Below are 27,791 nucleotides of genomic sequence, written 5' to 3'. Positions count from 1 at the left end.
TTCAAGTAAGGCCAATTTACTGTACCCTGTCACAGTTGAAAGGACAGAATAATTGCTAGAAACATCATCAATCAACCTGTGCAAACGTAGATAAGTCTTTCCATACATACTGCATTGAGGATGAATTGCTTTTTTTGTCTGATTGTTATCCAGGCTAAAGTTCAGAGGTCTCTTATTTTTTGGAGCCACAACAGAACTGGAAAGGCTGAACTCATAACAGCAAACATTTATTTCAGAATGCACAAAATATACCATCGATTTGAGTATACAGTACTGTAGTATGAATTCCATATACAAATATGAAGTCCTTTCATGAAGTATAAAATGTACATGCTGGATTTTTCAGTTGAAAACAAATACAAGTCCACCGCAACAGAATGTCATTATTTTTGGCAATGGATTGTGCTGTAATGAGTCTTCCATTTTCCTCCGGTTCAAACCTGAGAATGTCATCAATGATGGAACACGGCTCACATTTTGGCGCAATCGCACGATGGGAAGGACGCGAGACACGTTCACTTTTGGCCGCGAGAGACCACCGCCTTACGGAAACACGTTTTTCTCTATTTACAAAACAGACACAAATAAAGGCACACCATATTTGGATGATAGATCAAAATGTGGAAAACACGATGGCGACAACATTTTGTCAAACATGGCACGTGGTTAGGAAAATTCTGCTTGTGTTTCCAAACAAGCGTGAAAGAGCGTGCATGACCAAAATGCATGATTCAATTCCCTCGAGTGCTCTTCCTTTTGAAATGATCCCACAAATGTCAGCGGCAGAAAACTCATGTCACTATGCCAATCTTGTAAATACACACAGTGCATTACATCACATTAATTGATACATTAAAAAAAAGGTAATATGTAAATTGCTGTGAATTATATATGCATCCCAATAAAATTTAATTTAATACACAAAAAATTGGTTCTCAAAGCCCTAATTTTTGTCTTTTTTGACATTTTCCCATAATGAAATATTTGATCTGAGTTTTAACAAATCAAATAATCCGATTTTTTAATTCTAGAGCTGTAACTGAATTTAATAAAGGAAAAAAAAATCAACAAATTCACTACTATTGATGGCTAAAAAAGATTTTTTTTTTTTTTACCTCGATTCATCCCAACGACATATTTTCATGGTTTTTTTTTTTTTGAAAAGTCTAGACATTCAATCACAGGTACACATATATTTATTTTTTTAAGGCTAAGGAGGGTCTAAGATGGCTGGTACTAAAGGAAGCAATTAAATACTCAAGAAATCCATTACTTTAGGAATTAAAGTACTAAAGTAATGCATTAGGCAATGAGGTTATAAGGTAAACAATTACTTTGTGTATTTAACTTAACTAATCTTTTATGAGTAACTGAAAAATGTATTACTTAATTACCTGATATTCCAATTTTTGCTTAATTAACTAATATAGGTTATTACTTAATTGTTTTTAATAAATGTTAATATATTACTTAATTTGTCAATACTGATTTAAATAGATTACTTTAGTTCCTAAAGTAATGATTACTCTGGTCCTTAATTACTTAAAAGAATGGATTGTTTATATAGCCTTATATTTTAATAGTGAATTTTGAATAGTATAAAGAAGTACCTGGAACTGAATGTCTATAATCTTATAAATACATTACATGTTTAGGATTGAATGAGGTACTCGTCTAGCCGTGGATAAATCAAAACATTGAATGCATTGAATGAGTTTTTAACTGGTTCACTGCCAACCCAGTAAAAATGTATCTTTGCCACCGATCGCTGTCATGGTAGTGAATGCGTTCCTTTTTTAATTCAATTACTAAACTTAATTTTTTAATGATGTAATTAATTGAGACCGACCTGGAGCTCCGTATGAATTTGTTTAAAAATTGGGAAATTTAAAATGATCACCTTGAATGTGCAAACAGCAAGAAACTATAAATCCCGGCACTCACTGTCAAAACTATGTTGTGAAGGGAACGTGTCCTTCATACATCAATAACACTGTAGCGATAAAACTTTTTTTCCCCATAAAAGTCAATAAAATGTGACTAACATACCCTTCCATATTGTCACACTGACTTTTGTGCTTGAACACTGCCCAAGTTGAATATTTCAGTATGAGGTATGCAAGCATGTACAATATTCACTCCTGATATTTAAAAGTATGTTGATGTGCGCATAGAGTATTTGGTGCGGCCACTCAAGAGAAAGACGACTTATTCCGTTCCCAATTTAGCAATCAGCTCATCGCAGATCTTCGTTAGCTCCTCAATCTCCTGATTCTGTAGACAAAAAAAAAAAAGTTACCGTAGTTTTTCATATGAATGCATGGTTGTGGTCACAAAATTAAATGCTGCCCCCTTGTGGTAAACTAATGTATCATTTTTATAGCGTTTCAAATGAACATGAGTGAAAACGTCATTTATCACTGGTATTATTTCCAGTCAATGCCACGAGAAAAAAAGAAAAGAAAAAAAATAGTCCTTCCATGCTAATTGCATCAAATATGTAAATATTAATTTTAATAGCTTATTAAGAATTCCAGTATAGGTTTGGGGTTGAATGTAACTAATATTACAATATATATACTTTATAAGCACATGACACGATTGCTGAGCATTAAGAAAATTCTGCTGACTCATTTTCAAAATAACAAGGGTTAACAAATGCACCATTTATTTGCTCACAAACTGAGAGGCAAGGATTTTCTGTTGCGTACCTTCTGGAGGACAGCTCTTTCAAGCGAGTCCACCTTCATCTGTTCCTTCCTCAGGCTGGCGTTTAGTGCCACGCCCTCCGCGTTGGCCTTGGAACGCACCTGCGCTATTTCCTCATTGGCCCTGTCGCAGCACGTACAAGAAGTACAAGAATAAAAGATTTGCACAGCAGTACAAATGTAAGGAATGAATTGGCAAATAGCCACCTATGGTTCCTAATTAGCATCAAAATTTTGGGACCATAAATGGGACCAGCTCTGACAAAAGGTTCTCATGTATCAATTGAGTTCTTCACATGTTCTAATTCTACACTCGCTTCCTTTGGGCAATTAAGTACTAAAGTAATCAATTATTTAATAATCAAAATACTAAAGTAATCAATTACTTTAGGTCAAACTGATCAATTACGAAAGTAATTAATTAGTTGATTAATTTATTTAATGTCAAACCTGGGATTGAATGCCTGCACTCTGGGAGAAAAAAAAAAAAGGGGAAAAAGACGTCTTTGGCATTGGTATTTTTGTGAGAAATCTCAAAATCTATATTTTTGTCCATGCAATCTAAATGTGTGTCCGACTTTATCCGCCGACGTGCAGACCACTTTGCAAGAGCGGGTAATATTTGTGAAATGATGTTGGATGTCTGGCTTATGTGTAGACAGCGTTGCCGGAACGTTACTGCTAACTACTGTAGTCAAATTAAAACATGTTAGCTACAATGCACATCGTCCATTAATCTTTCAGTTTCATACACTATGACTACAATTTGAACATATTTTGGTTGAAATGTAAAAACTGTTATTTTGTCCAAATCTTTATCCGCCGACATGTGGAGCATTTTGCCAGAGCGGGTCAGGCAAAACTCTTAAACATGAATCTCACCGATCCAGTTTCTCCTCCGCGTGCACTTTAAGAGTTTGGTAGCGCTGCTCTTCCTGTTTGATGCGCGTCAGGTAATCCTGGGCACATTTCTTCAGAACCTCCTCGTTCTGGACACACATTTACGAGGGGACGTGGTGATTCAGGGGTGCCCCACTCAACATATCGTGACATTCCAAGCGATACTGACCTTCTTGAAACCCTCCAGGACCCCCTTCATGTTTTCGTACCTCCTGAAGAGGTCAGCGAAGGAGCGCTCGACAGAATTGAGGTCCGCCAACGCCTGGTCCCTTTCCATCGTGAGCTGTCTGACGGATTTGCTACAGGACAGCGTCTTCTGCTCCCGTTCATCCTCTATAACAAAGACGATGATGTTGTTGACTGTATAGTTTAGTTGACGACAATGGTGACATCATTGAGTCGTGAGGCACACTTACTGGATCTGCCATGCTGGCAAAAGCAATATTAATAAGCAACCACTAGGTGGCAGTGACTCACCAATCATCTGGGCGACTGTCTTTTCGTACTCGGCCACAATTTTCCTGACACCAGAATACAGCGTGAGCAGTGTAAGTCATTTTTTCGACATTTGCCTGCATTTGTGCTTTGTACCTCATCTCTAAAACCTCAGCTCTGCTCTCTTCATACTTTGTCTTCCACTCATTCACTTCAATCTCCTTTGTGATGATCTGGCGGGCAGCGAGAAAGAAGGAGATGATGTGCGTGATTTCGTGCTGAGTGAGTGACTCAGATGGGAGTGATGTACCTCCTCTCTGATGAGGGTCAGCACTGCGGCCTTGTCAATTTCCGTCAAGGAAAGTTTGTCTTGGGGCGGGGCCTCGGCGTCTGTGTCACTGCTGCACATTGTTAGAGTCTCGCACTGTAAAAAAATTGGACAACGTGAGTGTGACTTCTTTCTAGGTCATTTTCATTCAAAGGACTCTAAACATTGCTCTTTTTTGTAGCGCATACACACAGTCATTTATAAGTACGTGAAAAATGTTTAGATAGGAATACTGTGAGGGTTCTGCAACTTGTGGCTCCATCTTTTGGCTGTATTAATGAAGTAATTAAGACTTAGTCTATATTTAAATTATTGTAGTTTGTGAGATTATGGTGCTCTTGTATCGTCAAAATACAATTAAGATGTTAGATTTTAGAGTTTTAAAATCCCTTCAATATCAATTTTTTTTATCATTTCTCTACATTATACATTAATATTGCAATCATCCGGACTATAAAACAAAATTACAAGGAATCATTTACCCCAGTTAAAAATTGTATTCAAACTAAATATGTTTTAGAGCAGTAATTTAACCTTTTTCAGTATTGAACCCCCAGTAATTTGTTTTCCCCCTGTCACGTACCCCCTAACCAATGTTTGGAAATAAAAGGTTATAACTAAAAATGAATAAAAATTCCCCCAAGGTGTGCAGGTGGCCAAAAAGCCACCATGTATAGCTCTGCCCCTGGACAAAACAGATAGCCTTTTTGGTTTACATTTTTATGTGATTGCAGGTGGATCATTTATTTTTGGCTTTAAAGTGACAAATATAAGATTCAAAACGTTTTTCATTAAAATGAATGTGTTAAATTGTTATGATTTTAAAAATTGGCAATTAAATGTGTTCTTAATCACCAACAGTTTGTTTTAAATACACTCGTAGGTCTAGTTATCACTTGGGAGGTAGCGCTCCTCTCGAGGTCGCCATGTCTGTTATAGCTACGGACAACCAGAGGAGAAGTGTGTATTGTTGCATTTACCGTAATGCCCCTAAAACTCCCACAGGCGCAAGCGAAAAATTACATAGGCCCTTTGATTTTATCGATCAAGAGAATTACCTTAAAAAATATATATTTTTTTTTCTATGCAGCGTTATCCTCACTTTATATGTCAAAAAGGTTTTTATGGCTCACGTTTTTTTGTCTTTCTTTCTGCGCAAGTCAAATGACTTTTTGAGTATGAAAGGTCTTAATTACCTGTGACTGTGGCAAAAGCACTTCATGTTCATATTACATAACAATGCCCCGGGATATTTTTGTGTTAATAGTGTTCAAATTTGCATTGATTCACATATTCAAATATTTTCATAGTCTGTGTGCGAGCGTACTTTTCTTAAGCAAACACTGAAATGGAAAAAAAAAAAAAATGTTACCAGCATAAAACGTGAAATATCTAACTAGGAGTTCTATTTGAGACAAACTTATGTCGAAAGGATGAATACAGTTCACTTACTATGTCATTCTTCACGATGCATGTGTCCTCCTTATCTTCGTGCTCCACAGTCTCAGGAGCTACGAATGGAAACGGAACACACATTTTCACATTTTGTACCCGTGGTAATTAAACTAAATAATAGGAAATCTTGTCAACATACCATCTGTGATAGATATATCATCAACCGGCAGGTTTTTGCCGAATGTTGTACTACATTCAGCCTCTCCCTTCTGCTGGTGCTCATCCTGGTTTGTCTGGCCCATAATGGCTGTGGACGCCAGCTTCTCCTCATCAGTGGCGTGGTGAACCCGCTGTGAGATCTCTGGGGAGTGAACCACCACCTCATTCTCCTCCTGAGCACAGAGGAGACAAATTATGATTTAAACTTGTTGATATTATACAAATAGAATCCAGCAATTCTCAAATAGGTGTGTGAGCACCCCCCCCTGGGGGTACTTGAAGGTACTACAGAGGGTTTGTGAGACTTAACAGGTTTTCTTCAGATATCGGAGAATCTAATTGCATGTTTAACTTTCAAATAAAAAGCAAACTAATTGGAACATGAAGCAACTTATTGCCAGATTGTGTTATAATGACTCATTTGCAAAACATGGAAAATATGCAAGCCCTCGAGGGCTGCAGATTGACACCTATGGTATACGGAGTGCATGTTGGTGTGTTTAGAAATGTGACAGCTGCTAAATAATGCACATTGTTGTTGAAACAGTTCAGCTGAGACATACACTGACGAGTGATCAAATTACCTGCTTGCACACGTCCTGCATTTGGCTCTCGTCATGTTTCTCAGCTTTACAGGGATTCCTATGAAACAAAAGCAGCACGTACGAAAATAATGAATATTTTGATGTTTGGAGTAGAACTCTTTGAGACCTAAATTTAACCAAAGATGCTTTTTGAGATGTGGGAAATTGCTCATGCACACGGTGATTTAGTTGCCTCACGTGCTTTTATGGTCACAGCAATGATGATGATTATTTCAAGAGGCCGCCAGCATGCTTAAAAAGAAAGCGCTCATTGATAGCGATCGTACTTACAACAGAAAACAGAGAAACTTGGCTTGTTCAGATGTCCTGAGGCCGACAGAAGTGGATGGAAAGTGGAGATTTAGTGGTTGCGCAACAGAAGGGAGACAGAAGGATGAGGGATGGTGATTGGAATCAGTAGAGAAAAAGAATGACCGAAGGGCTTTATCTTGGCATGGTAAATAAGCAAAACATGCTGCGTGCAAAAGCTCGGCCGGCGCTTCCTAACAACCGCAGCTACAAACACTTGGTACGGCCTAAATATAAACTGCTTGAGGAATTGCACCAATGACCACTATGCAGCGCTAAGTGTATGGCATGTTTTCAAAGCATTATCTGCTATGTAACCCTCGCACCAGGCCATGTCAACAACAATACATTTCCATTGGAAGGGAAATCAATGGAGCTCAATTTATGAGGTTTCCTATGGTTCTGTTGGACTTATTACATTTATAGAGCAAGATTTGTGGCAATACAGGAGTCCAACCAGTCAACAAGAACATGTTCTGTGTGTGCCTGACTAAAATTGACATTTTGATTTATATCGCGTTTGTGGATAATGAATTAAGCAGCAAAAGCTACTCGTTTATATCAATCTTATTGGGCGGCTATTTTTTCTAGGGCAGAATTTTTTTTTTCTTGGTTGCTAAGATAGCAAAGTTCACCTGCTACAGGAAGTAAATAGAAGTGAGTCATAGGAGTAATTTTTTTTAATAATTTATAAGATTTTAATTAATCTCTGAAAAATAATACTTCAACTTTGGCAGTCTGTACTCTAACCTTCCACAAATATTTGCATGTAACACTGGTTTAATTGTTTATGACACAAATCTATACCGTAACTACTGTATCAACTTTTTGGGTGTCAATTTTGTGGACCTGTGATTTAAAAAAAATACTTTTTACAAGCAATGATGAGGTTAGCAAAGCATGGAAGTTGCGCAAAAAATGGACCTGGAAGTCACTACACAATCTAAAAGTCAGTTTATTTAACATAATAAAATACAGAGTGCAAATAAATTATGAATACTGTATATGTGTGAAATATGACCCATTCAGCTACTACTAACAAACACATACAGTATGGCACAGATGAATACCCTTATAACCATTAATGTCATGATGCAATGCATTTTTTGAACTGAATAAGAGATTTTTATACAATATATTAAATATTGACGCCTGCTATCTGAGGGGAATAGGTACCAGGCCAGGCAATGAATATAGCAACTTTGCATATAATTGACGCCTACTGAAATGCATTGGGAAGAAACAAATGCTATTGTGTTCATTATAAATATTTCAATGAATTGGTAGATTATTAAGTAAAAATTGGCAGCGGCCACAAATACACCCTGTATCGGTGAGGCTCTCAAAGTGGCCGGCGTCGGATGGATTTTGCTGCTTAGTTCACATTCCAGCAACGGAATATTAATCAAAATGCTGTTTTTAGACCCTTGGAGGTGCATAGAACAAATGATGAAAATGTATGTGTTGACTTTATTTTAAGCAGCACACTTACTGGTCCGTCCTCTCTTTGCTTTTTTTGGGAATGTGCCGAACTTTCTTCTCGCTCGCCGGAGGCTCTGCTTTCTGTTTGCTTCCATCCTTTGCTTTGCTTTCAGACTGAGTGGAACAAGTGGACGAATCTTCATTGCTCAAAGCGTTGGAGGGCTTGAAAGGGTCCACGGAATCGTCAAACTTGTCCGGGTCGAAAGTGTACGAGCCTTTGGGGAGCACTGGAGAATTGCTCAAAGTGCTGTTGATCCCAAAAGGATTAAAGTTGGGGTCGTCCCACTGATTGGGGTCAAAATTGTAAGTTCCTTTACTTGGAATGGGAACATCATCCAGGTTTAGAGGCGCAGCGGTGTCGGAACTTTGCGCATCAGTCTCTGGTGCTTCCACAGAAACCGGTTCTGACGCTGCAGGTTCTGGTGCTGGTTCGCAGGGAGTCTCAGATATTTTGGGCTTGGTTGGCTTTTTGAGTTTGCTGCTTGTTTTTCTACATCCTAGTTTCTTTGGAGGTGCTTTGCTGACTGCCCCCTCATCAAGACCAAAATCCAGCTTCATAGGTTTGTCCTCCAATTTGGATTCTTCTGCTGCTGCTGCTGCATTGTCCTCAATCAGGGAGCTCCCAAGTGGCTCAGGTCTGGGGAATGTTATCGAACCGCATGGTGGTGGAGAGTTCTGGATTTTGGATCCGCCACTAGTGAAAGGGTTGAAATTATCGTCGATCTGGTCAGGGTCAAATTTGTAGGAGGCTTTGGGAACAGCAACTTCTTCTTCCTCGTTTGATTGCGCCTGCTCCCTTGGTGCCTCCTTTATTGACAAGGATGGAGGTTTAGATTTGTGGAGTTTCTTTTTGGAGAAGGATTCAGATTTTTTGGTCACACTGCTATATTGTGGTTCTGAATCAACAAGAGGCTCCGGAACAGCTTCGGTGCTTTGGATTAAGTTGGTTACAGGAGCAGGAGATGAAGATGGAGCAAGGTCCAAATGTGGTTCTTTGACCAAGGCGGGGACTGTATCTTGGGGTGGCTCCGGGGATGGAACGGTGCATTTCGTCACATCAGGATCGAATGTCTTTTCTTGAGGTGCGTTTGGTGATGGAACTGTATGTTCCATCACTTCTGGAACCAGCATCTCTTCTCCGGGGGGTTCTGGCCACGGAACTGGGCATTTGACCGTTTCCGGAGTCGACTCAAGAACTCGTCCGTAGTCCACTGGATTAGACAGACAATCGGTTTGTTGTGCTTCTAGGTGTTTGCTGTTCATTTCCAGGGGATCTTGAGTGGGAACGGCTGGTTCATCTTGACCCATGTTGTGGAAGAGCAAATTTTCGTGATCCCCGATTGGAGCTGTGACCATCAGTTGCTCGTCCTGATCCGCATCTGGAAAAGAACAAATATACTGTCACCTTGTTAAAAGGGAAAGCAACCAAGAAAGTTTCTTTACACTAACGACATTCTGATTAAGTCATTCAATCCCAAAGACGTATTTATACGTCTTTACAATTGAATTCCAAGTTCTAAATCACAGTTTTTCCCCAAATATTAGGAAAAGGAAAGTTGATCTATTTTCATATAGATGGCTCTGAATGAATTAATAGTGTTTGCCGTGGACTGAAAAATGACATCACAATTACTCTAGGCTCAGGTAACAACCAATCATAGCTCACATGAACTCACCAAGAAAACAGGTGAGCCGTGATTGGTTGTAACTGATCCCCGAGCAACTGTGATGTCATTTTCAGATGACATCATATGACAAAAGGCCCGCCCCGATACAAATAGGATTTTGCGACTTAATTAAAATTTCGTAAATACAATATTAATTAGTATTTTGAATTTAGACTGGTGAGGGTGAATGGAACATATGTTTGTCAAGAAATGTTTTGGGTTGACTTCCCCCTTAAAAATAATACAATCACCTATATCAATGGTTAAACACATCATACAATTTTTGCCCTGGAAATAAGATTACTATTTAATAAAACAAATGAATAAAACCATTATTTTAGAAAGGTGACAATATTCAGGACATTATTATGTAAACTGCTGCACACGCTACTTCCTCCAATCAGATCAGATCTCAGATGCACGTTATCTGATTGGTTCTCCAAAGCCAAGTCACTAGGCTGCTGACTTTTCCATTTGCGGCTGTTGCTATGGTAATGGCTTGCTATTAGATGAGGGCTAAGCCATTAAAATCAACTGCATGGGTGATAATTAATAAGAACATCATAGAACAAACAACAAAGTGAGAGACAGCGATGGCTTGGATGAAGTCTTGGACTCCAAAGAAGCACGTCCACATATTTCAGTGTGCCTGCCATGGTGGCCATGTATAATATTATGTTGCTAGGAGACAACAGCCTGCTGGGTTACTTTGACTTCTATTCATCGGTTTGCCAGCATAATTTTTGCATTTCACATCAAGACACATGTTACGATCACTCACGGGGACACGGACATGTTGCAATTTCGTCAAATATAAAACCTCTGGGGAGAAAACAAAACATAATTAACTAATTCAGTCCCAAAGACTATATTTTTTTTACCTTTATTTATTTATTTGATAGGGTCAGAAAATGACCTGTCCTAAATTAGTTAGAAACTGTTTTAATTCCAATTTACTGCTAGCAGTAACCACTTCTTTTTTAAATTTTATTTTAATGATTTCATTTATACAATAATTCGACAAGTGTCAATCAAAACAGAGCATTTAAAAAAGTCACCCAATTTTTTTCATGGAATTTTACATGTTTTATGTCTTGCTGTATTAACTCATTCAATTCCAGTGACGTATTTTCCCTTTTTTTTTTTAAGAGTCTGGACATTAAATCCCGGATACTTAAGTATTAAATCGATACTTAAGTACATAAAGGACATCAATTTCCAGATACTAAAGTATTAAATCTGTACTTAAGTATCGGGGATTGAATGTCTGGACTCTTAAAAAAAACGTGAAAATGCATCCCTGGCGTTGAATGAATTAAAAATGTATAAACTATAATATTGAAAAATGACAAGATGCATCTTTCTAATTTACAGCTATTAAAATCAACATTCAGTGTATGATTAATGTAATGTTGTACAGTATTAAAAAAAAAAGAATAAACAATAATCATTTTGGACTGACAAGGACACTGTAATGGAAACTTTGCACAGCCACAGACAAATATAGTCACCAATATGACAAAGACTTGCTGAAATGCTTTAGCTGCGGTCAACTCAATGAAAACACAAACACGTGTGATGTAGGTGGAGATTATTGACTCATTAGGTAATTCTCTCCTGACTTACTCTCCTCACTGTCTGAGCTTTGCCAATGTATTCCTGTAGAGAAATGCTGTTTAGCCGGATTCCTCAAAAACATAATCATACTAAACATAAAACATGAATGTATTATTGAAAGTACTTTCTGCAGCTGCTTAAAAGGAAAACTGTGGCCGGGAGCCCCCAATCCCCTCCGCCCTACCCCCTTCAGTGACCAACACAAAACAGGGAGAACTAAAGCTTTTGTTGAACCTGTCGAATTCCAGAGCAACGGCTATTCCCACACTCTGTCACAGGCTCTGCCCCTTAGCGCTTCACGTTAAAGGGACAACACTTCTGCCAATAAATATCCAACTCTGAAATATAAAAATCCTTGCCATGCACCAAACAGCTACTGCACAGGGTAAATTGGGGGACAAATACAGGCAGGTGAAAGGTAAATCCTTTATGGAACTGGAATGTAAGTAGGCAGGTACATTCCTGACCCAGCCCAGCTGCATGTGGATCCAATTACACGAAACTTTATCTACCTTGTATGGATTTGCACACTGTGTAAAAAAAAAAAAAATGATTATGACAATGTATGATGTTGAACATTTACAGAAACTGGGTGGGTTTCTCGGGTGACCTCAAGGAGGGGATTGGAGTACTTCTACAGGCATGCGGTTCCATAATTGACCACTCCTGGCCTGTTGGTTCTCTCACCTATTTGGTTGCCAACGATGTCACTTTCCAGCTCCGCTGGGATGACCGGTGGGCCCCGCACAGGAGTCGCTGCCTCGGGAGTGTCAAAATGACCGTCTGAGTCAGAGCTAATGTAGCCAGACGGGGGAGAAACAGAAACAAGGAAATTACTTTAAAATCATTCCATGCTGACAAAAACGACCAAAAAGTAAGACAATCGCACACATTGTGAACAGCACTTTTATGCAACAACAAAACAATAATCTGAATTTTTTTCTCGATTTATCAAGCCAAGTCACAAGCTTAGCTCCCATGTTTCCCTTTATGACAAAAACTTAACATCATAGTATTTTTCATAAATACATTCTGCTTTAGTTCCTCATCCAAAAACCTGATAATTTAATGTCCAAATGCCTTGAAACTATGAATTAATTGCCCACAACATCTGCAACGCTTCTGCTGCCTCTTGGCAAACCCCAGACAAGCTTAAATCTTCATGTGCTCTTTCATCTTTGCCGATGTCACAACCTCTAAAGATCAGGCCTGCCTCTAATATATGGCTAATTATTGTAATTCTAGGTCGACACTTGGACACTTTTCAAAGGCCAAAAACATGTAGATACTGTTGATGTTTCCAAGTTCTAAAACTTTCAATGCTACAAAATATGGATGCATGATAATGGGGGGGAGACACACGTGATTGGGATGTCTGATTTTGTTATATATATCAAGATTATTGTGATATTTAACATTTACCTCAAGAAATTCATTTTTCATTGCATAATAAAAATGTTTTTGAATTAAACAACATGCCCAATGTATTGTGTTTAAGTAATTATAATACTTTATGATTGTTTTATCTATTTTAAAAATGTTATTTAGTGTTAGTCTAACCCCTAGATACTGTTTACCTATTGTTCAAAATCAGACAAATGTGTAAAACTCCATTTAAAAATTATTGCACGGCTTGCACCTGTCATTATCGCGATGACGGCATTTTTGCGATATAAAGTATTGTGCAGCCCTAAGAAAAAAATCCTACCTCTCAGCGACAAAACATTGCACTTTGTACACAAGTACAATGTTTCAGAGAGTATAATACATAGCAGGAAACATAGACAGAAAGAGGAAATGGCCTGACCTAGTATCTTCCTGTCACCACAATCACCGCAAAGCTTTTATTTATCAACTTGACAGTTTTTGATGATTACCGTCACATTGTATAGACATTTTTGTCATAATAACTGGTCCACGTGAAGATGCTGTGGCTTTTTCCCACAATAGACACGCACTGCACTTGTTTTCATGTAAAATGGAGATAAAAAAATAAATCCATTCCACAACGCCCAAAGCGTGAGTCATGTTTGTATGTGAAGCGTTGCTTCCGTAGCACAAACATTGTGCTCAAATCAAACCACAGCCACGCCAGAAATGCATCTGACATGCAGCACGCACGTGTCAACGCACATCCCTCCCTGTCTCAAGTGTCCAAAAAGAACACTTGCCTGCAACCTTGCGATCTCTCTTCATCATTCTCCCCCTCCTCCTCTTGCTGATGCCCCCCGTCCTCCTCCGCTCCTCGCACTGCCGTCCACGTCCATTTGGCCCATGACACAGGTGACAACCAAGACATCTCTTCTCTTTCCCCAACGCGGATGTCGACTGAATAATAGGCGTCGATTCGCTCACTTGGCAACGATCCCTTTGGCTTTGCAAATTTCAACTTGCTCTTTCGTCATCCTTTGAAGATTTTTTTCCATCACAAGGGTCATCAATGATGGGCGAACCATTTTTTTTAACGAACTGGGAGTCCACCTCTTGAATCTGTCTCTGTCTCTCTGATCAGCTGGTTCCCTCACTGCTCACTTTCTTTCCTCCTCCAGCTTGCACATCAGCCTGTTCCACTGAGTCAAAACACGGGCGGGGGAAGCTCAAAGCATGTAGCGCATATCGAGATGTAGCTTTTCTTTACTGAGCTCCATGTGTTGCCCCGTGGTTGTGAAATGGTACAACCCATCAGTTTGCAGTTTCTCTGAAGCAGGAGGAGGAGGGAGTCGGAAAACAAACAAGAGGGAGGAGGAGCGTTGGAGCAGGGGTTCCTCACTCGGTTTGGAATGTGGGGCTGCACCTAAAAACAGTTTTTGCAACCCCCCCCCAAGCGGTTTAACAGTTAAGCTTTGATGTCTTGTGACAGACTGGAGCTACCAGTTTAGCATCACTGCAATGAATCCACTTGACTGGATTAGGTTAGTTTGTAACCTTTTTTTTGTGACAACGAGCCATCATCTTCCATGCACATGTTTGAATAAAAAGCCTTATTCAAGACATTACACGTAAGATAAAAGGGCAAAATATTTAGCAGCACCTCAGATGAAACGTTTCTTAACTTTTTCATATGCTGATGCCACAGCTGCCAACATTCGAAGAGTTAGATTCGTCACCACTTTGTTGAGTTGTAACTTTCACAAATGGCAACAATGTGAATCGATTTGTCAAATTTGACTGATTTTCCGAGGAAAAATTCTTTGTTGCATTATGGGAAAAAAAATGCAATGTTTTTTTTTTTTGCATTTAGTTTATATGTTCATTCAAATATATTTGCAATAATGTTCAAATGTATTTGAAAATAAATTCAAATTTGTTTAAATACAATCAAATGTAATCGTAAATAATTGAATTTGCCAGTCAAAAATCCACTTTGGCAGCTCCAGCCTTCCGTTTACTCAAATTTGAAGAAATCAGCAATTTAGTTGCATTCCAGAAAGGATTTTGAGTGACATCCGATATCTTACTTTACTAATCATTTTATGAAATCAACATTGGATTTAGCGTTGTCAGGGGTATCACAGAGATGTAAAGTTGTATTTATTTTCTGAATTACCAGCTTAAAATAAATATTGCCATTAGTTTTTGATATATAGAGACCAAAATTACATTTACTGTGACTACAAGTCCACAGTTAATCTGCAGTGTTTTAAATCTTTGTCATGACAATAAAGTACAGTATGTATTACATAAGGTTTACATAACTACACAAGGTTATAAACAGTCAGGAAAAATTTAGCCACGTATGGCAACGCACACAAGTTTCCAGCTGTGAGCTGAAGCACACGTGGCTTATGTAGAGTTTCCACATTGCAGCACAAAGGGTGGAGTTTGACTTTGTTTACTGTAGTGCAGAGGCATGCAGATTGTTTTGAGGCGATCGTCTGGTGGCTGCAATGACTGTCTTGCACCCAAAAAAAAACACTTAAACAGGAAAGTTAACACCTATTTGTAACTTCATAGTTTCTCATTTGTGACTGGGATAGTCATAACAGGAGAGTTTCCTCAGCTGTGTTTGCCTTGTCTAAAAATGGCATCGATAAACATTAGGAGGTAGCGTAAGGAAACTGTGTGCCTCTGGATAAAGGACCTTGAATGCTGTGTTGCTGGAGCCAGATGAGATCTGCCAAGAGTCTGGAGCTGCACAAAGATCTGCGCACAACTCAAGGCTCATATTTCAAATTGTGATAATGTGGGAGGAACCCACGCACTGAAATTTTCAGGAGAGAGTCTCAGCAGTCAGAGCGAAAAACAATCTGGCCTTTTCTATGATGTCAATTTTTCTTTAATTGAAACAACTTGAACGCTGACTGAAAAAAGAAAGAAATTGTAACAAATGTTATGTATATGAATAGGTCACGTTTTGGGTTGCATCCTTAAGCATTCTTGTCACAATAACCCAAACACTAACTCTAAAGCAAATGTACACAATGCATCAATATTGGCCTATAGCATTTCCTCCATAAAAGTACAGTACTGTACGTATTTCACTTTATGAAGACAAGAATGCATCTGTCACATTTTTCACGCATATCAAAAACATTTACACATAAATACGTAGTACCAACTTGGAAAAGCTTGACCCAACAGGCCAATATATATATAATGAGCAAAACATTTGAGCAGTGTCTAGGCAAGATGGAGAATACAGTACATTTGTCAAATTGTGTAATGTGTAATAAACAACTGAGGTAGTACTGTATCTTACTAGAAAGTAAAATTAATAAATTAAAACTTCTCAAGCTATAAAAGACCAATTTCTGCTTTAGGTGATTTTTTTGTCTGTTTTAACATGCTACACAGCGTATTCGAAATAAAAATGCTAGTTTGCCAGTGGAAAAACACAGATGGTTTACCACAGTGACCTCCAGTGGTAAAAGATTAACATTACCACAAGTATTATGTGCGTCTGATTCGATTTTGCGAGGCGTCTATTATCCTCGTAATATGATAATGTATAAGGCAGCACACGTCTTAAACTCGTTAAATTTCAGAAACTTTTAGGAAAATAAAATTACGTATCCGTAAGGTTATAAAATTTAGAGTAATAAATTTGCTCGACAGGTGGCGATGATGCTCTTGTAGTATACATCAGCGGACGGAAACGGAAGTCTGCCGACCACGAAGAAAAATAGTTTCCGGTGGTGGGTGGTGTTAGTTCTTGTTAGTTAATGGCGGTCGCGTACAGCGTTGTCTGTCAACATCTTCACGGTTTTCATTGTAACTGTCTAATTGTAATCAAACATGTACTCGGCTCTGTTTGGAATGCAGGGTAGTTACACGATATTTATGTTCAACTTTCAGGTTGGGTCATGTGCCGTGGTGTTTGGAAATTCACGGTGTAAGGCGCGGCGAAAACGACGAAGGCGGTAAGACAACGCAATTAGCACATAATGCAAACGATGTCGACAGTATTGTGTACTTTTTCCTTATAGAATTGTGTCACGGCGATATATGCAGTGTAATCGATCCACCTTTCATTCATTTTTCGCGAGCGTTTTTTTTTTTTTGGTTCACGTGCACGATGCACATTTTAATTCTGTTACAGCCGAGAATGGAGTACGACGAAGGAGAGAAAACCAACGGGTGTGAAGTAGCCGAGCTCCGTCTTCAGGTGGAGTCGTTGAAAGAAGAGCTGAAGGAGTGCAAAGCTGAGTTGGCCAAGTTGCAGAAGCAACTGAGTCATTCCGAGAGACTGCAGAGGAACACCGAGAGCTACAACGAAGATTTGAGAAAACAGGTCCGAACTGTCTATATGCAGTCTCATGATAATCAAAACTCAGTTTGCATGGACACTGGCAGGAATAAATTAGCACAATTTTTTTTTTTACAACTATTGATTTTCAGGTGGATCAATTGAGTGCAGAGATTCACGATTGGAAGAAAAAAATCAAAGACAAAGTTCACGCTGAAACTCAGACCGAAGAATATGTTTGGACTGAAACGGGTATTCTATGTTTTTAGCCAAATAGTAATTCAAGGCTTGATGTACAGTATGTGTGATGCGTTTTCACAAAATCAGACCTATGTTTCTGAAAATGAAAATTAAGGCATCTGAATATTCTAATTCTAATTAGTGCTATCTCAAAAATGGACAAAGCTACATCAATTTGAATGACAAGAAAAAGAAAAAGCATTGCACATTTTGAGCCTTGTAATTGAACAATAATAGCTAGCAAATACTCTCTGATGGTGTTCTCTTGTTTTCCAGACTATTATAACTACTATTATGGCGGACAATATCAGAACACCAAGGCTGCGGACTCTCAGGAAAATCAAGGGGCCACTCAAGCGGTAGATGCAACTGATGGATGTGACTCGGCAGAGGTTGCCACTGTGGAGGAGGCTGGCACGGTAGCGGACGCGGCAGCGGCAGCAGATGTGTCTGCTCAACCTGATAGCAGTGCAGTCACAACAGCAGACGTTTGTGTTCCTCAAGTGAGTGCACTCAATTTAACTAACAGATTTTTCATATGAAACAATTCTAATAGAGTTAACACGCTTTTTTTTTTTTTTTTTTTTGCATGTACATTCTGTGTCTTTCAGGAAGGCGATGCAGCATCCATTGCGGACATGTTAAGAGCTACCGCTGAGGAGGCTATGACACAGACTGGTTTTGTCTTCGACGAGACATCTGGCATGTACTATGACCACAGCACCGGCTTCTACTATGACTCGGTTAGTAAACATTAGCTATGTCTACATTTAAAATATTTGGTTCAAGTGGAGATTTCTGGCTCTATGAGACATGTTAAATTGAGAGTGGTGACCTCCACTGAAAATCCAGGGACGCTGACACAGACTCATTTTTACATGTATGGCTCTCACTCCAGGTCAGCCAGCTGTACTACGATTCCAGCACGGGCATCTACTACTACTACGATGCGGAAAGTGGACGCTACCAGTTTCATTCCAAAGTTGATGTGTCTGCTGTGCAGACCGGTGACCAAGATGAAAAGAAAAGTAGATGGTTCAAGAAAAAGAAATCCTTACATTACAGTGATAAGGTAAGTGGCAGACAGGTCTGTCATTTGGGCGCATTCATTGCTCGGTGACTGCTGGCTTTAGAGCGACCATCACAAACTATTTACATTTAGTCTCAGTCCTCAAATTGCATGCTGCCTTCCCCAGTCTGTTAAAATGTAAGGCTAGCTGACTAAAAGACTATTCCTCCGACCCAGATCCACGAACTGACTAAATCGTTGGCTAATATGAGGATTTTCTCAAACTGGAACGCTGCTTGCCACAGAGGTACAAGGTTTTAATCACCAACATTAGCTTCATAATTCTTGTAACACGTTTTAAAAATCCGCTTTATCCCAAAACCTAATATTACAACAGTCACACATACATTTCCCCAAAGTTTCACTGTGGAGCTGGGAAGGAAACAAATATCCAGTGAATCAAGAAAAACTTCTCATAATCGGCCTGTAGTGAAGTGCCTTTTGAAGGCTGAGACTGATTTTACTCGAAACATTGTGTCAAATCACTTGGGATCTCCAAAGCCAGCCGTCGCCCTGACCAGGTAGCATCATTAGACATGCTAATTGCTAAATGTCTGACGGCAGGACTTTGCATATGATGAGATCAAGTCTGAGGAAGACGAACATCATTCAAAGCGCACTACAGACTCCCGAAAAACCAGGCGGCGATCCCGTAGTCCCGAAACACGAGACCGGGACTCCAGACGGCGGGGGGACAGGGACCGGGATAGGGATAGGGAAAGGGACAAATCTTCCTCCAAGAGAAAAAAGCACAAACGTAGTTCGAGCCACGACGAGAAGAGAAGATCAAAGAAGAAAAAGAAGCGATCCAAGTCGGCCTCGCGCAAGAAGGAGCGGAGCTCGCAAAGTCGGAGCGATGGCGCCGGGGGCAACAGCGAGGCGGAGGAAGGCGAGCTCACCGAGTCTGAGAAGGAGCCTTGGGAGTCTCCGCCCTCTGCGTCGCCTTCGCGGGGCTCTCCTTGCAACCACAGCCCCGAGTCCGAGATGGAGACTCAGTGTCGGGCAGGTGAGCTTGCCAACAATTTGCTCCAAAGTACCTTCAAGTCCAGTTTCAGGAAACACTCAGACCTCGTCGGGGAGGTCTTGAACCCTTTCAGTTGGACCCACACTGTTCATACCAATTTAGTAATGCCATTTCAACCATTCAACAGTTCTAATGCAGAACTTGATGTTTCATTGTGTTATTGCTACAGAATTCTGGCCGCCCTGCGTGAGAGTCACCGTGGTCCGATCTCCGGTGCTGCAGGTTGGCACCTTGTTTATCATCACAGCAGACTCGGCAGCCACCATTGGCAGGTATGTTCTGTCTTATCGACACGGGGGAAATGACCATCGCATGCGGCTGTGCACCTTGTAAAAACTAATATGAATATTTGCTGTCTATTACAGAGAGAAAGAAATGGACCATGCAATTCGGATAGCAGAAATGGGAGTTAGCAAGGTTCTGGCATTTGTGTCACTGGTTGAAGTAATGGAAGTTATGTTTGACAAATGTTTAATTGGTTCTAGTTCCATGCCGAGGTGTACTTTGACCAGCAGCAGCAGAGCTACATGATTGTGGATCAGGGAAGCCAGAACGGAACGGTTATCAACGGCAACAGAATCTTACAGGTGCGGTGTTCCCCTGCCACAGTTGCTTCATCACAGATTTTCACGGAATGTGTTTTTCTCCAGAAATACTTCCAATAATAAACATTGCAGGATAGAGATTAAGTCCAGCAACGAAGAGTAAAAGACCACAAGTACTTGTAACTCGTAATTGCTTATAGATGCCTCTAGATGGTGATAAAGCGCATACACAAGGCTATCACTTTACTAAGTTAAGCTCTGCATTGGGACATAGGTCTTAGTAGGATAACTCAAATGAGTAAAAAGATATAGAGGGGAAAAAAATGTCCACTTCAATGGACACAAATAAATAGGCTGGCTCTCAGGATGGCCGGTGGGTCTGGATCATTTCAAATGGCGGCAGCGATGGACATGTTCTCTTTTGTCCACAGCCCAAAACCAAGTGCGAGCCGCACCCGCTGACACACGGCGACGAGGTGAAGATGGGAGACACGGTGCTGTCCTTCCATATCCACGCAGGGACAGACACCTGTGATGGCTGTGAGCCGGGCCAGGTGATGGCTCACCTCAGCAAGCACAAGAAAGAGGAGGCGGCGGGTGAGCTCTATATTTAGTTACCCCCCTTCAAACCACCCACTTTGTCATCCGCCATAATGCCTGTAGATTTCTTCTAATCGCTGCAATTTAAATAGGGCCAACTCTCACCAAAGAGGATAAAGAAGCGCTGAGGCAGAAGGAGCTCAAATCAATGAAAGCCAAATATGGCCTCCAGGTATGGCTGATGGTGTACGGATTTGACCATTCTGACTGTACACCATGTAAACTAATTTTCCCTTGGACAGAGTAATGAATTTGAAGAAGGCAAAGCCCTGAAAAACCCAAAGTACAAGGACCGAGCCGAGTCTCGGCGCCAGACTGTGGGCAGCGAGGGGCTTTTCCAACAAGATGATGCCCCTGCTTCTGTTAATGTGTAAGTCGATAATTGCCGTCTGTCTTTTTTTTGGAAAGTCTTCCCGACTAATTTTGTATTTTGTGCTCTCAAAGGGAAATCAGCGAGGTCAATAAAGGACGGAAGATGCTGGAAAAGATGGGCTGGAAGAAGGGAGAAGGATTGGGCAAAGAGGGAACAGGGATGAAGGATCCGGTGAGATTTTCTAAAAAAAAATAATACAAATCAAATCTGCTAATTACTTCTATGGTTGATACAAAGTTATGTGCAATTCTATTCAGCCATTCCATTTTGACATTAAATGGTTGAATGGAGCAAAAACCAATCCTGTCCTCAGTCCAAAGCAAGTATCTGGAGGGTGATAGGAGTAATTTCAATTTAAGTGGTTCAGTTTAGAGGTGCACTTCCAAAAATGGACACGAAAGCAATACAAAACTTGGGATAAATAGTTAGAATAATCAAAAGTAGAGTAGGCTAACAAATGGTGTCAATAATGCTTAGTCAGCAATATCACTTCCTGTTTATGATCTTATTCTGAAAGGCAAAAAAGAGCATTTCTGAATGAGCAGAATTAGGGTTGCACGCAACATGAAACTAATAAACATAATGTAAAACAATTCATGCTTTCTGGTGCAACACTAACAAGATCAGTATTATCGTATAAATGAAATGTTTGCTTCTTTTTTTTCTTCAATTGCCCTTCAGATTCAGCTCCAAATCCGGAAAGCCCAGTCAGGTCTGGGAGCTTGCGGCACCATGTCTCTAGACGACGCTTCGCTGACCAGAACCAAATCCCAGAAGAATTGGGAGAAAGCTCGAGAGAGATTTGCCGACTCGTGCCAGGGGGACACGCCGGCGTCCAAAACGCAGTGCGCGTCCCCCAAAGCCTGGGTCAAAGCGGAACCTGAGGCCGCGGACCTTCAAACTGGCCTTGATCCCGAGACCCAAAGTTAATCGGAGCGGGCACTTTTGGAATACGTGTATCTGAAGAAGTGTGTGGGACCAAGCAGCTCCAATGCCTGTGGGGTCGGCTTGAATCGCTCCAAGCAAATATTGACACACTGAGCTAGCTCCTTTCTCGCGCTGAGATCTTACTTCGAGGAGACAACAATAGAGATGTTCAAATGTGTAACGCTTTTGAAATGATTGCTACACAAGTCCAGCACATGACCTAAACATGAGTGACAATGTATATTATTAGAAATAGCGATGGAATGTTTTGCTTTCTTTTTTAAGTTGCACATAAAACATGCAAGAACCTTGATTGCTTGTGTTTGTTTCAATTTATGATTTTGTTGTTGGTCGAGTGTGATTCATGACTATGTATTGGCTGTCTTTGCGCTCTTGTTGAGTCTCACCAGATAACACTGAGCAATGTTTTGGCAAGCCAGGTTTGGAGAAAGGAAAAAGAAAAACTTGAATTGGTGCCAAGAAAACTCACAATAAACCGTACAGTACAGTGCACAAATCTTGTATCCTTAAATATTTATCATGAAATGTGACTCATTCTGTGTACTTGTCTTTCAAAATAAAGCAGTAATTTAGCCTTTAAAAAAGCGATCTTTAGGTGAGCAATGCAAGGAAAATGACAAAGAAGTCTGCTATACACAACCGTAACAAAAGTGCTTGTTAAAAAAAAAAAAAAAAAAAGACAGTATAAAATTAAGCATACATTACTTAAACAAGACCCCAATTAGTAACAAACCTGACAAGGATAAGTTATACATTAAATGTGCCACACTAAATTCTGTGAACCAAACAGGTTTTTTTCTGCTATTTGTATGGAATCGGTAACGCCAGTCTATGAATAGTGAATCTCTGCATATAAAATACATTATGAGGAAACCTGCCATTTCATTTATTATATCAAGTTGCCATTCGTTGTTTTTTTTTATCAGCCCAAAATCAAAATTGGCCTCAAAAACACCATATCGAAAGTGCCCTATTTAAGACCAACAAGATATTGTTCTTTCATCCAAAATGTGCCTTTGATGTCATCTACTGGTAATCGTGTGTCATTAAAGTTGTTTTCAAGATTGAAATTTTCAGTGGCGTAGCAATAAACGCTCAACCTGGTTAAAAAAAACAAAAACGTAACCGTATACTCGTCAATGGCGGTGAAAGAGTAAAGAAGCGTCAATAAGGCGAGTGAACGGACTCACATGACATTGTTAGTGTGACTCCCGCTGCCGGCTCCCCCGATGCTCTTCTTCTGACTTACTGTGCCGCCCATTTTGTTCTGGTTGCCGCTCAAGCAACATGGACGCCGTTTCCGTTCGTCCCGACTTGGGTGCTTCTCGGAATTCTGACACTTGACAGGTGACTTGCTCCCTCCCTTCGTCCCTCCCTCCTTTCCTTAAACAATTGCCTTCCCGGAGTCTCCTCCCTCATCTCAGTCATATGCACAGTAAATAAACAATCAGCTTGTCATCTTGGTGTTCAACATGGGCGGAGTCACGGCCGGAGTGGCATGACGGCCTTGATGTGACTCACAAGATTAAAAGGGAATTCTTGTTTTTCTGTTGGATCTGGATTGACCAGTTTCAGACTTTCAGACTTCTTCAGTTTTCCAAGACAATAAGGCTCCTCTATTAAGTCTCCTCTATTGTTGGTGGAGAATGCTGATCCAGATCCCGGATGCTGTTGCGCAATCCCTGCTGTAAGACGGATTCACTTGACACTTCTCAAAGGAAGAATGTCTGACTTCCTGATGCAACTTGCCATGTCTAACGGAGAACAGAGAATCTTTTTTTTTCATTTGCACATTCACTGCTGGTCCAGTAAAAACTGAAATGGCCGAGTAAAAATGGATCTGTGACGACTATTTCCGTCAATGGTAGTGAATGAGTTAAGTGTGGGTGGAAAAATCAGTATGCCTTACTTATATGGTGCCTCACAAGCGTTTTGAAACATATAAAATGCGGGGAAAAAAAGGAGGCCTTTGAGGACGCCACAGCTCATAGGTCATCTCGAAAAACCGGGGTCGTCCCCTCTCATACCACACATAGCGTCAAATTGACACACCCAGGCAGACAAGGGGCAGTGTTATGTGACACAAAGTAAACAAGTGTCTTCAGATAACAGAGGTACGTTAATGGATGTCATCAAGGTGCGCTGCAATGATTAGCCTGGTGCCACTACTGAGAAATATTGATTTTTTAAAAAATCAATAAACACAAACAAGGTTAACAAGCTCATCTAGAGCAGTGCTTATCAAATGAGAGTACGTGTACCCCATGGGCTATGTACAATTTTAACAAGGTTTCTGCAGCTATTAACTAATCTAATTTAATGCTTAAATGCCATGGCAGGAAGAGAACATCTTTCTTTTTAAATTAAGAGCAAATCAATTGGGACATTAAGTTATGATTGTTAAATTGTGTTGCAGTGACTCCTTTGCAAAACATGTTTTATACAGATTCATATTGTAATCAGTGACGCAGCTAGAACCAAGCTCGTTACACGATCTAGTATTTAGAACTGGCATTTTTGTTTTTTCTTGTTTTTACTCATTTGGTACCGGCCATTTTTAGAGCCTCTTTTAGCATAACACTTGAATATTTTTAAAAAGAAAAGGTAGATATGTACTGGGGATAGAATGCCTGGTTTCTTAAAAAACAAGAAAAAGAAACGTAAAAATATGTCTTCGGGATTGAATGAATCTATATGAGTGTTTCTCAGATGGGGGTATGTGAATGCACTTCAGGGAGTGCATGAGATTTTCTCCCGGTATCAGCAAATCTAATGCCATGCTTTTAATCGCTGTGACAGGAACAGTATAAGTTTGTTTTCAAATTAAGATCAAATTAACTGAAACATGAAGCAACTGATCACTATATTTTGTCATGTAGTAATTCCTTTGCATAACATTGCGTGCCTTAATTTTGCTGTGTTTTACATGCACATTGACATTATGATGATTTTTTTTGGGCAGATGATGGCATAGCACTCTATTTAAAGTCTTTTTTTTCATCCAATGTTTTGCACTGGTTAGGGGGCGCTTGGCTGAAAAAATATTTTCAATAAATTGTAATCTTACAATATCCCCATATGTTTCCACCAGTGACCTATGTTGTGATTTCACTTCCTGTATTTTTATACAAATGGGCAAGAAGCAACAATTCCTTTTCTTTAAAAGAAAGTTTAAGGAAAAAGAAAAAAAAATCTGATTTGCTCACGAGTTCACCGATATGCATTTAGTTCTACTGGGTCAAAATTATGAACTCGAACAATGTTAACAATCGCCTTCTGTTTACTATGAGGTTTAGATTGCCCCAGGCAAACACGGGGCTCATATGAGCACATTCTGGAATGACATCATCATCATCAAATTTTCTATGTCCATTTCCACATCAGATCAAGGATGGTCCAATTCAAACTGAAAAAGAATGCGCAGTTTGGATTTTGGATTGTTTACATGAACCATAGTCAGTTTGTCGTAACAATATGAGAGAAAAAAAAAAAGCATGGCAAAGCATAGTCAGCAGCGTCTACTCACAACACAATGACAAAAGTCTACAAATAGAAGAGGGCGGGGCCAGATTTCTGCTGTCTAAGCAAAACCAAATGTAAAAAAATATACAGCATAAGAACAGAATCCCCTTACATTTTCTCAATTTAAATGAGGCAGATTACAAGCATTATTATTATAAATATTAATCCACAAGATCAAATGATTATCCATTGAATACAAGACACTTTTGAATGGAAAACGAAAAGAAAGTAAGACTTAAACAAAAATCTTGAATTTATATGAAAAACGTAAACATTCTAAATGTGTACGTACTACTAATGAAAAATCATTTAATGACATATCAAAAATAAATTTAAAGTTAATGAATTCCTTTTTGTTTTCTTATTTAAAAGCTACTCAAATGAATATGTAAGGTCTTCATTTAATTAATATTTCAAGCATCAAAAAATGTAATGAATAATATTGCATCTTGTTTCTTTAGTTTACGTTATGCACGTTTCTTGTACCAGAATTTCAAACTACTGTATGCATAATATTTTTGAGCATCCTAAAAGATGTACTATGAAGCTGACTACGATGACAGTTGCGATATTATTATTCTTTAATTTTTTTGTGCAACTTATCCTCACTTGGGTCGTGAGCCTTTTGCAGCTGACCCCAATCAAAATTATTTTTTTTCAAGGAGTATAGTGAAGTGCAAAGAAGAAGTCAAAAGAGTCAAGAAAAATACAATACTGATTATTAGTAATACAACATGGACCAAAACCAAATGTATGCTAATGGCCCATTGAGCATCTCTTTTGGGCAATCGAAAGATTTTCCCTCACGTTAGCAGTAGCGCAACAACACTAGATGCTAATGCTAATGTGACATTCCACTTTGTGTCACTGAAGCGATCAGCAAGTCGTTCCGCTCATTTTTTTTAATGTTTGACACCGCCGGTCTACCGACTCAAATTTACAGAATAATTCAACACTTGAATGCACTTATGTGACGTGGAGAGGAAGTGAAGAGGAGGGCGTAGGGTTTCCAGCCCCTTAAAGGTCACATTTTCCCAAGCTTTTTTTTTGGGTACTGAGAGGAAACATTTCTCATTCCAGCTCCATTCCAGTGAGAACTTGTCTTTATTCCTAACAAAGCTCAACGGAAGTTTTTCCTGGCAACCTTAAGGCACAAAACTATCAAATCCGCTGGCCATGTCATGCATGAATGCAGCATTCAAAACAAACATTCTTGTTTGCCTATACGCATGGCTACTGTGGAAAACTTGATATCTTTTTTTTTTTTTTTTGGCTGTTGCTGCTGTGAGTAAGCGAGTGTGTCCGAGCTTCAGGGTGTGTCTCCCCGGTGACCTCATCCTCCCAGAAAAACCTCCCCAAACCTCAAAGGCAGTCTCGCCCACATGATACAGTCACAGTTAGCCTGTTCATTCAACAATCTGCATGCGTGTGCCAGAAGAGCATCCTGTTTACACACGCCGAGCTGGAAGGTGCACCAGTCACTTGTGTGTCTGTCTGTAGTTACCTGACAGTGCAGTCAGCCGAATTACAGCTGGCTTAACTAGTCGGGGGAATTCTAGCCGAATGAAAAGAAGCTTTGTGCGAAAAGAGAAAAGCAAAGCCCGCATTCGGAAAGTCATTAGTGCTGATGGCAAAAAGTCATCACATCAGGACCAGAAGTCATTCTGTTCCCAAGTCGAGTGGACGTCAGTGAGTGCTAGTGAGTAGGTCCTACCTGGGTTTGTCAGAGCACATCGGTTGAGAGGTTGTCAAGTCTCGGAAGAAGAAGTAAGTCCTCGTGCGAGCTTCCGTCAGAGTTGAGCCGAGTGAGCTTGTGTGTGCGTGGTGGCTCGGTCCATGTGGCTGCAAAGGGAAATGGGAAATGAAGCTCCTAGGCAACAAGCCACGGACTGAGAGTGGATTTTAAAGAAACAGCAGTCACGCTTCTAACAGACCTAATTGTGTTAGAAATAATAATGATAAGAAAAAAGTTCCAAACTTAAGCTAGTCCATATTTAACATGGTTAATGGTTGTAAATGTAGACATATTGTTGTCTCCAGGGACTCTTATTTGGGTCTGTCAATACAAACAAGGGTTGTGTGAATATAAATATAAATAGAGGAACACACACATAACATCACATTTTACTTTACTATACTG

At 39.8% G+C, this 27,791-nt stretch overlaps 2 protein-coding genes across 5 annotated transcripts; one reads left to right on the top strand and one right to left on the bottom strand.

Annotated features, from left to right (window-relative positions):
- Window positions 1-214: 214 nt before the first annotated feature.
- LOC148419117 (transforming acidic coiled-coil-containing protein 1-like) lies at window positions 215-27,417 on the bottom strand. 3 transcript variants are annotated; one of them, XM_088424318.1, is made up of 14 exons: window positions 27,366-27,417; window positions 12,332-12,438; window positions 8,371-9,739; window positions 6,861-6,896; window positions 6,570-6,627; window positions 5,966-6,158; window positions 5,824-5,882; window positions 4,354-4,467; window positions 4,200-4,276; window positions 4,086-4,129; window positions 3,778-3,941; window positions 3,591-3,697; window positions 2,712-2,832; window positions 215-2,274 (listed from the first exon to the last, which is right to left on the bottom strand). In XM_088424318.1, the coding sequence occupies exons 1-14, from the start codon at window positions 27,383-27,385 to the stop codon at window positions 2,209-2,211; spliced, it is 2,535 nt and encodes an 844-aa protein (XP_088280444.1). In that variant the 5' UTR covers window positions 27,386-27,417; the 3' UTR covers window positions 215-2,208. The 3 variants fall into 3 exon arrangements, with proteins under 3 accessions (XP_088280444.1, XP_088280442.1, XP_088280443.1); XM_088424316.1 differs by lacking the exon at window positions 27,366-27,417 and adding an exon at window positions 13,816-14,174; XM_088424317.1 differs by lacking the exons at window positions 6,861-6,896; window positions 27,366-27,417 and adding an exon at window positions 13,816-14,173.
- Window positions 16,766-22,421, top strand: aggf1 (angiogenic factor with G-patch and FHA domains 1). Of its 2 annotated transcripts, XM_088422340.1 has the most exons (16): window positions 16,766-16,855; window positions 16,940-17,004; window positions 17,184-17,375; window positions 17,483-17,582; window positions 17,847-18,073; window positions 18,182-18,313; window positions 18,469-18,642; window positions 19,204-19,645; window positions 19,833-19,935; window positions 20,029-20,080; window positions 20,149-20,250; window positions 20,640-20,805; window positions 20,901-20,980; window positions 21,051-21,178; window positions 21,253-21,352; window positions 21,863-22,421. In XM_088422340.1, exons 3-16 carry the CDS (start codon window positions 17,190-17,192, stop codon window positions 22,109-22,111), a joined length of 2,241 nt encoding a protein of 746 aa, XP_088278466.1. In that variant the 5' UTR covers window positions 16,766-16,855; window positions 16,940-17,004; window positions 17,184-17,189; the 3' UTR covers window positions 22,112-22,421. The 2 variants fall into 2 exon arrangements, with proteins under 2 accessions (XP_088278466.1, XP_088278464.1); XM_088422338.1 differs by having other exon boundaries at window positions 16,780-17,004.
- Window positions 27,418-27,791: the final 374 nt, after the last annotated feature.

Source organism: Hippichthys cyanospilos, chromosome 9 (assembly GCF_059441005.1).
Source record: "Hippichthys cyanospilos isolate Australia breed blue-spotted pipefish chromosome 9, RoL_Hcya_1.0, whole genome shotgun sequence".
Taxonomy (NCBI): Eukaryota; Metazoa; Chordata; class Actinopteri; order Syngnathiformes; family Syngnathidae; genus Hippichthys; species Hippichthys cyanospilos.
This window is presented reverse-complemented; position numbering and strand designations above follow the sequence as displayed.

Bases quoted from the DNA above. Each gene is read 5' to 3' on its own strand.
- LOC148419117 (XM_088424316.1), bottom strand. From the start codon at position 13,943: ATGTCTTGGTTGTCACCTGTGTCATGGGCCAAATGGACGTGGACGGCA. The intron at 6,159-6,569 runs GTAATTTGATCA...CTCTGTGCTCAG, and splicing joins TGCAGGACGTGTGCAAGCAG to GAGGAGAATGAGGTGGTGGT. The intron at 4,468-5,823 runs GTAAGTGAACTG...ATTTTTTTACAG, and splicing joins GCATCGTGAAGAATGACATA to TGCGAGACTCTAACAATGTG.
- aggf1 (XM_088422340.1), top strand. From the start codon at position 17,190: ATGGAGTACGACGAAGGAGAGAAAACCAACGGGTGTGAAGTAGCCGAG. The intron at 18,074-18,181 runs GTGAGTGCACTC...TGTGTCTTTCAG, and splicing joins CAGACGTTTGTGTTCCTCAA to GAAGGCGATGCAGCATCCAT. The intron at 21,353-21,862 runs GTGAGATTTTCT...ATTGCCCTTCAG, and splicing joins GAACAGGGATGAAGGATCCG to ATTCAGCTCCAAATCCGGAA.